We start from the raw sequence: 11642 nt of genomic DNA, 5'->3' as shown, positions 1-11642 counted from the left end.
TAGACTGTTTACAGATTTCCCTTCATGTACCTTTACCTGATATTTAATATACCCTCACATTTTCCAACCCAAGAAACCCAGTCCAAGATTACAGAGAGCCACAGTCTGTCCCAATGGCTATATAACTCAGGGACCAACACCTGACAGGGCTTCTAATGTTAGCCTATTCACTACACACCCATATGGTCAAGTTAGTACCAATTAAATTAATTAGTCCTTCAACATCTGCAATAAGATGCCGCAGATGTTCTACCAGACAGTTGTGGTGAGTGCCCTCTTCTACGCGGTGGTGTCCTGGGGAGGCAGCATAAAGAAAAAAGACACCTCACACCTGGACAAACTTGCGAGGAAGGCAGGCTCTATTGTAGGAATGAAGCTGGACAGTTTAACATCTGTGGCACAGCGACGGGTGCTGAGCAGGCTCCTGTCAATCATGGAGAATCCACTGCATCCAATGAACAGTATCATCTCCAGATAGAGGAGTAGCTTCAGTGACAGACTCAGGAGATCGTTCCTCCCCCACACTATGCGACTCTTCAGTTCCACCCGGGGGGGTAAATGCTAACATTATTCAGAGTTATTGTCTGCTTTCACATGCATTTTTATTACTCTTTAATTTAATATTGTTTTTTGTATCAGTATGCCGTTGCTGGATTATGTGAATTTCCCCTTGGGATTAATAAAGTATCTATCTATCTATCTATCTATCTATCTATCTATCTATCTATCTATCTATCTATCTATCTATCTATCTATCTATCTATCTATCTATCTATCTATCTATCTATCTATCTATCTATCTAAACCAAAAGGTACATTTTACGATGTGAGGGGAAAATTGGAGTGCCCAGAGAAAAGCCCACACAGAAATAGGAAGAATGTGCAAAATCCACAAAGACAACAACCAGGCAAGGATTTGGAGCCATGTTTCTTGATCCAAGAGGTAGTAGTGCTAAACGCTGCACTGGCTCCTATGTCTGATGTTTACCTTTCCTAAATGTAAAACTTTGAAGTAGCTAACTCTCTGAATTCATCTGTCATTATGTGTGAGCAAACCTATGTTAACAAAGCAAATGGACATGGTGCAGGGTTCATTCTGGGCTGGAATGCCCTGTTGGGAGCATACACTGATAACACGTTGCTGCACCCGCCACACGACATACCACCTGGATTGGGGCCCGAGTGCCCAGTGTGTGTATTTTTTTTCTTTTTTTTCTTTACTGTTGTGAATTTTCTGTCATGCTGGTTGTAGCTTTTGCCATCATCCATTATAGTCAAAAAGGACAGCCACACTGAATACATTTGTCTGGGGTAATGTGGGCATGTAGTGAAGGATTTAGGGTGTGAAATTTAATAAATGCTTTCCATTCTCATCAGAAACAGAACAGGGGTATTCGATTAACTGGTGACTCTAAACTGACAGGCCCTGCAATGGTCTGTATTCCCATCCTGAATTGTTTCCTGCCTTCTGCTTAATGCTGCTGGACTCACTGAATTAGATAAGAGATGAAAAGATGAAATTTATTGACCTCCATGCTAACTGTACAACCCCATTAAAATACAGATTTGCAGTAAAAATCTCAACATTTCCTACAGCAAAGCAGAATTATGAAATTGTCAGCAAAAGCGGAATGAAGGAAGCAAGGTAGGCATTTAAAAGTCAAATGTGGAATAAAAATAAATGTCAATGTCTTTTGAAAAATAGCCAAAGCTACATTTCATCCATCTGTTTTCTAACCAGTTTATCAAGTTCAGGATTGCAGGTGCTGTATTTATATGACATCCAAAAGTTACAAGTAAACCTGACATTATGCCAAAGTTGCCTCACGTTTTAAAAATTTAATTTGCTTTGAAAAATACAAAGTTTTGCTGTTTAAAAAGACACCTAAAACAACACTGTAAGGAGGACACTTGAACTGTGGCGGCACACTTTTAATCACTACTACCACATGGAGTCTGTGTGTGGAGTTCGCATGTTCACTTTTTCCTCAGTTGAGAAGGTGACTCCACTCCTATCAGAAATTCATTTTTTTTTTTACTTCTATTAAAATATTGAACAAAATTAAGAACTTCTTTTAAGAAAATGTGCAGAATAGCATAAAATTGAATTTTAATAGGTGTCAGTACAAGCAGTAGTAATGTCTGACTGAGCTGAGCTACTCAAGTGATGAAAGTGGCGTCAGACAGTGAGTGTGGTATACTACAAATGGTAAAAAGTCAAACAACATGGAAACAAATGCACACTTTTCTGAAAAACGTTGGACAACCAACAGCCTGCCTGCCATTCACCTACCTTACTCTCTCCCACCGCTGATTGTCTGGCTAAACATTGAGAAACTACAAATTCTATACGTTTTCAAATCATTAACTAAGGTTTAACATTAAATGACTGTAAAAACTGTGAATGTTTTGTCTCAAATGTGACAGGATATAATATCATGAAATTTCAGGGGTCTTCTTGATGGCTCTCTGTATGTGTTAATTGATTCCATGCACCATTTACGATAATTACCACCAATATATCTGATTTAATTATTGCTGGGGCTGGCATGAACATTACAGTGAAACATTTATTGCATGAACCATGTCATTTAGTATGTAATTGATTAATAACAACAATAAAGATTTGGAAAGTGTACATCTGATTACAAAAAACAGTAAAGCTTTGGAATCTGTACAGTTTTGGAGAACTCCCTGGTTTAGTCATTAATTTGTAAATTTATTTCATCTTGATCTCTTCATATACAGTATAAACATTTTCAATATTATAATAGCTTTCTATAATACACTTTCCATATACATCTAGGCTGCTGTACTCTCACACCTAGTTTCCTGGCATATTTTAATAATAAAAAGGAAGAAAAGGACCATTTGGTACATTAGGTAATGCTCAGATTTGTTCATCTTCCTCTGGTTGATTGCAACTCAAATGTGATGTAGCATTCCTCGAGAATAGTAAGGACTGGTCATTAAATATACCTGGACATGAAATCTCATGCAGAACAGTTCATCTTGCCTATAGAGTAGACATAAACAGAAGTGCATCACGCTTAATTGCACAAAAACAAGTGGCCTAAAATTAGAGATTCAGCAGACACTCATTTTTCAATAACGGAACAATAAAGGATTGACATAAAGTTAGAAATAGAGAATTATCCATGAAGTTATGTCTTACATCCCAAATCTACAGTGCATCCATCTACCAATCTACACTCTTAAAAATAAAGGTGCCAGAGTGGTTCGTCAGAGTGATGCCAGAGGAGAAACATTTTTTGGTTTCCAAAAGGACCATGGATATGAAGGTTTCAGAAATATTTATTTCAAAAATAATAATGAACAGATGATAACAGATTTATAAAATACCAATGGTTTCCTACGTTTATTAAGACTCTCACTGCTTACAATACCACAGGCTGAGTTCAGGTTTTCTTGATCTGTTAGCATCCTGCTACATAGCCCACTGTACATTACAGATTTTTGTTTTGTCCACATATCAAGAACCTTTTCAAAGTCCAAAGAATCACTTTCACAAAGACCCCTTCCTAGAATGAAATGGTTCCTTGTCAAGCAATGGCGCTAAGAGGAAACCACACAACTTAGTAAAGTGCCATTATAGAATGTTCTTTTTAAAGAATCTATCTATCTATCTATCTATCTATCTATCTATCTATCTATCTATCTATCTATCTATCTATCTATCTATCTATCTATCTATCTATCTACAGAAAAAGTGCATAAAATGGTCCAGTTTTATTCTGTTTGAGATCTTGTAAAAGGCTGCAGCCTGCTCCAGCAGCACTGAATGCAGAGGAGGATCAAACTCTGGACAGGTTACCATATCATCCATCCATCCATCCATTATCCAACCTGCTATATCCTAACTACAGGGTCATGGGGGTTCTGCTGGAGCCAATCCCAGCCAACACAGGGTGCAAGGCAGGAAACAAACCCTGGGCAGGGTGTAAGCCCACCGCAGGACACACACGCACATTCAATTTCGAATCGCCAATGCACCTAACCTGCATGTTTTTGGACTGTGGGAGGAAATCGGAGTAACCGGAGGAAACCCATGCAGACACGGGGAGAACATGCAAACTCCACGCAGGGAGGACCCAAGAAGTGAACCCAGGTCTCCTAACTGTGAGGCAGCAGCGCTACCCACTGCACCACCGGGCCACCCCTACCATATCATGGCTCACAATAACACACTTATACATAATCTCTCATACTGAGAAAGTTTAGAGATGCCATTTACCTTATCATGCACGTCATTTCTATCAAGCTTATCCATTTTCCAGCCTACATTATCTGGGGTGGAAGCCCAACCCAGTAGCACTGGACACAGCACAAGAACCAGCCCAGGACAGGCCTGGTGTTCACAATATGTTACACTTATGCATGCACCCACACTCATTTCTATCCCTCAGATTAAGAATTATCAATTAATATAAATTCTTAACTAATTTTATACTGTATGGTTCATTTCCATCCGTGATGGTCGAAGCCCATTTGGACCCCTCAGTGTCCATAGTGGGCAGTCTGCACTATTATACTGTTCTATTACTCAACTCCTGGGGTCCCCTCAGTGTCCAGAGTGATCCTCTGTATACATACCACACACTTTACGTAGCACATACCCTTTAACTTTCCTAATTTTTTTTTTGCTTGGGCACCAAGTGTCACTCCCAACAAGATGCCTCCTTGGGTATATACTGTATATATATATAGCATGTACTAAACAGGATATTTGCATACATTAGTGTCCTAAAACTGAAATTTTCAATCAAAAGGTAATTAATGTTGAGGAAAAATGTAAAAAATGCTGTTGACGCAATGTTTCCATTGCCTAAGCAATGTGCAGAAGCTATTTAAAAGGCCCATAAAATTTTAGGTTATATCACGAAAACCGTTGAATATAAACCAAGGGACGTAACGCTCATACTATATACTGCACAAGTGAGACGACATCTGGAGCATTGTGTGCAGCTCTGGTCACCACACAACAAGAAAGACATAGCAGCACTTGAAGATTTGCAGAGGAAAGCAACCAAGTGCATCCCAGGGCTTAAGGACATGGCCTACACTGACAGTCTCAGGGAGTAAAACCTGTTTAGTCTCAAACAAAGGAGACTGCATGGGGACATCAATAGACATAAATAGCATAGATTCATCAGAATTCGTTCATTGTAAGGGTAAATCACATACTCAAAGACACCAGGGCAAATTAAGGGGCAGTGCATTTAGGTCTGAAACCAGGAAGCACATCAGTCTGGAACAAACTACCAAGACATATTGTTGAAGCAGATACACAGAAACAACATTAAAGATGTTACGGGAGGAAATGTGGGGGCAGCTTAGGTTTTAACTAAACAAATACACCTGATGAACTGAATGGTCTCCTCATTTGTCATATTTCTTGTTTTTATGTTCTAAAGATGTCAGCAAGTCCACCTGTTCAATTTTTGAATTCTGGTTGCAGGAAGCTGAAGCTCAACCCGGCAGTGGCAAGAAAGCAAGTCCAGCCCTTTACTGAATCGCAGGATGGTAATTCATCTTAGGGCACAGTCATCCTTATTCTCATGCTGGGCCAATTTAGGGCAACCAAATAAACCTATCAGGTATGTCCTTGGAAGTTGGCAGGAAACTGTAATGCCAAAGAAAACCTAAATGAATAGAAAAGCATACAAGCTCTATGTGAAGGACATCCCAAGTGGTTATTAAACTGAGGGCCTAACACAGTGAAACAGTGAGCAACATAACTCATTGAGCCACTATGCCAAGAAGCTTTTTTAAAATTATCTGTCATGAAAAACAAAATCTGTGTTTGATGGTTTCTAAGAAGATAATCAGCTGAATGACCATTTCAATCAGTTTCTGCATGGCCTATTTAAACAATACAAAAGGTTAATGTTAAAAGACAACCTTTGGTTAATTACATTATGTGTTCAGTTTTTTGTTTGTCTTCCTTCATGTACCTTTCTGTGTGTCTATGGCTGTTTGGGGGTGGGCTGGAGTGTGAGGGGAGTGGGTGAGCTTCTAATGTGCAAAAAGCTTAATCACCTAAGCCAAGACAGGTTCATCATTTTGTAGGTGACAGGGGGAAACAGTGCATGGTTTTCTTACTTCAAAACATTAATAAAATTAGCATACTGTACATATTTCTCAATATTTAGACTCATCGACAAATTACAAAGCATTTGAAATAAGAGATCTCTTAAAATTGATTGCTTAAAAACGGCAACAACAAACCAAATTCAAGTTTCCTTTGTAGAAATCCATTATTTGCCTGTAATTGAGGGAAAAAAAGCAAACAGATGATTCTATTCCATCTAAATTAAGTGCTGTTCAATATGCACAAGATAATGATAAACTTGAAAAAAATGCACATGTGTAAGTAATTGACCTGTTATGCACTATTTAGGTATTAGAACATATATGAAATAGATTGTCCACCTATTATGGAATGTATACTATTTGAAATGTATTCTACTTTTACCAGCATACTTTATACTATATATCCATCTGACCCACAATAAATCTGTATGATACAAAATCAGAATTGTACTGGTTGCTATGGTTACCAGAAGACCACTTCTGCAGTGTTGGATTATAAAATTCCTCCCACCGTTGAGCTCTGCAGCTCTCAGTCACTGAGTGACAGCTCTAGCAGACTGCACCAAATTCCAGCCAATCAGGTAAGAGAACACTCAGGCCATGTACCATGTGGTTTATTCACAAATTCTGAAGGCTCCTTGTGCCTGCCAATCAGTGAATTAATTCAGATTTCATGTCAATAATAACTAAAGTATATGTATACTTACAGTATAGCCCTTCTCACTATATTTGTGTATGTTTGTGTGTCTGAGTGTACATTTATACTATAAGTATACAAATATTTTAATTAGAATCAACTGGAAATCTCAGCTCATACATCCTGTTTGTGTATATGCTGCATATTCTATTGATAAAAGTGAGAGTATACAAAGTAGTTACATTAATCACACAATGTGTGAAACAAAATAAGCCTATATATGATTGCTCAACCAACAAAACAATAAGAGGGTCTTTAACCTCGATGAGCGAAGCTGTACATCATTAAATAGAATTCAGAATAATTTCTTTCAATATAATGTGTTTTCTTTTAATTAAGCTAACATACTGTACATATGTACTGACCCATAAAACTGTTTTTATGAGCATGCAAAGGATTCATGGAACACAAAATGCAATTTGATATTTACAATTTTTTGACTCACCTGAATAATATTAATTATTATAATTTATATAAATGTGCATTTAATTGAATTTTTTGAGCTTAACAACAGGTCAAAGCATAAACTGCATGTTAGAATATCAGTATGCTTATTAAAATATTTACTACTGTAATCATAAATAATACAGTTGTTGAATGGTTGGATTTGCAGGATTATGACAGTTGCTGAGTTTTGGCATGAAACTCGTAACAACCCAATGACCTAAGACTCTTTGGCCATCATCCAAAATTGGCAGCGCGGAGGCCTTTTCAGCACCTTGGTCAGCAACAGAGCTGCGCTGGGCAGGCTGAATTGCTTCGATATAAAGTAACGATGCACAATATTTATTTGTTAGCAGGTTTAGAAAATTAATTGATTATTCGTCTGCATTATTTATCGGAATGAAAGTTGCTGTTGTGTTATTCACATTTCAGCACTTACCCTTTTGACAATAGTACCCTAGACATCTTTTGGCAAAAAACAACAAACCAATGATGCGAAACATACATTATTTTCATCAACAAGAGCACACTAAATTAACCAAAAAATAAAATAGAATCGAAAAAAGTATTTTTTTTAATTTATAAAAAAAAATATTGCTCCTTAATATAATTGATAAAATGTAAGGTCATAATTAAGTGTCTAATTAAACCAAATTGCTTTTTTGGCAGTCACAAAGACACCTTTTAGAAAATAGTGGCTGTTTAGGGATAAATGGACTCCCAGGTAGTGTGGCCTAATAACTAGAAAGTTGGTCTGAAGCATGTTAGGTCACGGATTCTTACTGAATCCCCATGTAATACTTATCAAGTCACATTTCTCAGCGTCATTTTATCTTAGAGCAAAAATAAAAAAGGCCAAATTTGTGTAAAATTGACCTCTATATGGTGTAAATTAATTTGGGGTCATATCCATTCTGAAAGGCGCCATACAAAATAAAAAAAGCTCTCTTATTTTTAACCTTCCTTAGCATGTTGTGAATCAAATATTGCGACAAATGCTCCTTTTTATAATGATCTCAACCTGTCACTTGTAATATATAGTACCACCTCACGTACGAACACAAGAGATCATCCAAGACTGAAGCAATTAATTATTGAGCTTTTTGGAATTATTGCACTTCATTATTTTCTGAAGAGTCCGGCCAAATTTGCCATTAGGAAGTAGTAGACAATGACAAGGAATGAAATGCAGTTGTTAGATTTAGTAAGCTCTGACTGTGCCAGCAGACACAACCATATAATGGGAGTGTAGTTTTGGACATTATCCAATGAACACATTCCAATGAAAAGAGCCATAACACCCATTTAACTGGATATCGTTCATTTATAATGTTTTGTTTAAATATACAATATAAAACAATACGTTTTATACATTTCAACAATATTGGCACATTTTGACGGTATAGTAACATTTTCTTGTGAAATTGTACATTCAAATAGACAGTATGAGGTTTAATATTAATAATGTGCAATATAAATCCGAGAAAGGCCAGCACCTTGGACAGCTCCACGTCGAATCCAAAACAGTAACACTGCTTCTCTGTAGTCCCTTTTCCCAAAAAAATGAAATAAATATACAAATATATAACCTAAACATCAAGAGACTAGCTAACAATTTTGATTGCTTGACTGCAGCTCTTTAATATCACCCATTTTAAAGCCACGTTGAAAGAACATTTAGGATAAACAGTAGGCATGCATTTGTTTTACACCCCATTCCCCGAAAAAGCTCCCAACGTACTGTGATTCACAGTATCATTACGGGTATTTAATTTACAGTGATATACAACAAAGAAACGCCTCTTATCAGAAAAAGGGATACCTCAATCTATTTTGATCCAAAGGCTCTAGTGCACACCACCTTTCCATTCCACTTTTTCCCCAAGCCCCTAAATTAGCCCCATTTATTCAGGGTGCTGCTGCGGATATATTGATCCTAGATGTCCATCATTTCAGAACGCCTTCTTAACGGTCAAGATTGATAGTCCAGTGTCCATTTGATTCTCTGCTTTCTCCTTCGGTTTTCAGGTCCTGGAATACCTGAGTAAAGAAGTGTGGATCGGAATTAATCTGTAGCATTTTGGCACTCATTTTATCAATGATCCGCAGGCACCTTTCCCAGAAGACCTCCTTGTTGGTCTCCACTAGAAATGGTTTCAGAGGATACGAAATTTCGTTCCCCATATAGGAATAGGCCAGGTACAGACAGGTGAGGAAGACCGCTTGAAGTTCGTATTCGCTGTTGATTTCGTCGCTTACAGCTTCTCTGCACAGCAGGTAAACGAATACCAGGTTAGCAGGTGTAATGAAGCCCTGGTCCTGCCATCCTTGGAGGAGCAGCGAACGGTCCACGTTTCTGAACCACAGGATGATCTCGTTGGGGCTCAGTTCCTTCAGCCTGAAGCATCTCCTGCACATGAACTCTCCCAGGCAGCGCAGCAGCTCCCCGGTGGATGCCTGCACGATCACTCGTCTCGGGGAGCACAGAGACCGGTTGCTTGCCTGTTTCGGCACGGAAATGAGCTGCTTGCCATTCTGCGTAATGTTCTGGGTCTGGTTCGGATGGAGGCTCTGGTTAGGAACGGTGGGCACTGGAACAGCTAGTGGAACGGACTTCTGTTCCCGGTGAGACACTTTTCGATCCGAACTGGGTTGCTGTTGAGACTTTTTCAAATTCTCGTTATTCAGATGCTCCACAGGGTTGTTGTTGGCCTGCGACGCAGGGGGGTTGGGGTTGATCTTTTTAGCGTTTTTCTTCTTAGCTGACGCAGCCACCAGTCTCTTCCAGGTGAGTGCCGAAATGATCACGGAATGTCTCTTTAGGCTCTTCTCCGTTTTGCCGTTTTTACTGTTTGGGATTGCCGAATAACCCCCCATTGAGTCCGATTTCTCCTCCGCGATTCCTCCCTTCCCAGATCCGGGAGATAAAGAGAGAACGGTGCCCATGTTTTCTGATTTCAGCCAATACCCCGCGGCCCGATGGTGCGATTTCTCTTGCTGTGCTCACTCCTGGTTGAAGACTGACAGCCCGCAACAACTATAAAGCTTCAGAGTGATCAACGGTGATTCAGTGCCATTGAAAAGTAATTAGTCCACTGAAAACTGCAGTGGGGTAGAGATGCGGCGCCCACAGCCACTCCTTCTCCTGCTGTCTCATGAACTTCCAGCTTCAGACGGTGGGAGAAATGGGCTGGACCTACAGAATCACAGGGTAGCAAAAACAATGAGGTTGAAGCCGTAGACGCAGATAAGCCCCTGTAGTCTAATAACACAACCAATCCGAAGACGGCGAGAGAGAACAGACGTCCCGGCTCACCAATCACGAGGAAGACTCTCCGCCCGACCCGGAGTATTGCCATTTATATTACCGAAGGGCCAAATATAGCGTTCTATTTTAAAGGGGGAGATATTTTCCTTAAATCTACCTTGCTGGTTAAAATTGGGGTAAGCTTAGTGCCATGGATTTCAGGGATTTGGTTAAATTTAATTTGACCCCATTTCTTTATATAAGGCTTAATGTACGAGAAGATTAAATAATTGTATACATATTTTGCTATTATCGTACCATTTACAACCACGAGAAGATAGATAGATAGATAGATAGATAGATAGATAGATAGATAGATTTTATCAGGGTACTGTAAGAAATACAGTAAGTGACAGTTTCACCTTAAAATATCAATGAACATCATTATAGAAAGAACTTTGTACAAAATTGTTTCTGTGTCTAAGAAAAAGTGAGAGCATCATCGTCTCAGTCACTGCATTAATGTGCACTGCCAAGGACTTGCGTCCCGTCCACAACCAGGTACACTGAAAATGACTCAATGGTTTCTGTAATGGATAAACGTAAAATAATAACATTAAGCGTAGCGTGGTGCAAATAGCTCTGCTGCCTGCGGGTCCTGGGAGCTGCAAACAAATCTGCTGTTTTCACGAGATCGGCTCCAGAGATTCAATATGTAAAAAAAACTGGATCTGGAACTACACAATTAATAATAATAATAAATATAATTGTTCTAAGGTGAACTGAAATTAATCTAAAATAGATTACTTTGGCACCGGAGTCTGTCTCCCTTTGTCCCGACATAACTAGACTATGCATAAAGATAAAATTGATGTTTATGGGTTCTTTAAAGAAAATGGACTATCTGTATTCTAAAATATTTTTCTTTTGTATGGTATTACAGGTATTTTCTAAAAGATAGATAGATAAATAGATAGATAGATAGATAGATAGATAGATAGATAGATAGATAGATAGATAGATATTTTTTAAACAACCATTAGAGATAATTATTAAAACATCTTAAACATCACTCTACTGCAGAAAACACTAAAAAAAATTAGAACACAAAGTGTAACTGATCATCCCAGCATTTACATC

At 38.5% G+C, this 11642-nt stretch overlaps 1 protein-coding gene across 1 annotated transcript; it reads right to left on the bottom strand.

The window, feature by feature from the left end:
* Positions 1 to 7850: 7850 nt before the first annotated feature.
* LOC120531729 (cyclin-dependent kinase 5 activator 1-like) lies at positions 7851 to 10450 on the bottom strand. Its single transcript, XM_039757402.1, has one exon. The coding sequence runs from the start codon at positions 10199 to 10201 to the stop codon at positions 9221 to 9223; it is 981 nt and encodes a 326-aa protein (XP_039613336.1). The 5' UTR covers positions 10202 to 10450; the 3' UTR covers positions 7851 to 9220.
* Positions 10451 to 11642: the final 1192 nt, after the last annotated feature.

The sequence above is a fragment of the Polypterus senegalus genome, chromosome 6, assembly GCF_016835505.1.
Source record: "Polypterus senegalus isolate Bchr_013 chromosome 6, ASM1683550v1, whole genome shotgun sequence".
Taxonomy (NCBI): Eukaryota; Metazoa; Chordata; class Cladistia; order Polypteriformes; family Polypteridae; genus Polypterus; species Polypterus senegalus.
This window is presented reverse-complemented; position numbering and strand designations above follow the sequence as displayed.

Coding starts and splice junctions, on each gene's coding strand:
- LOC120531729 (XM_039757402.1), bottom strand. CDS start 10,201: ATGGGCACCGTTCTCTCTTTATCTCCCGGATCTGGGAAGGGAGGAATC.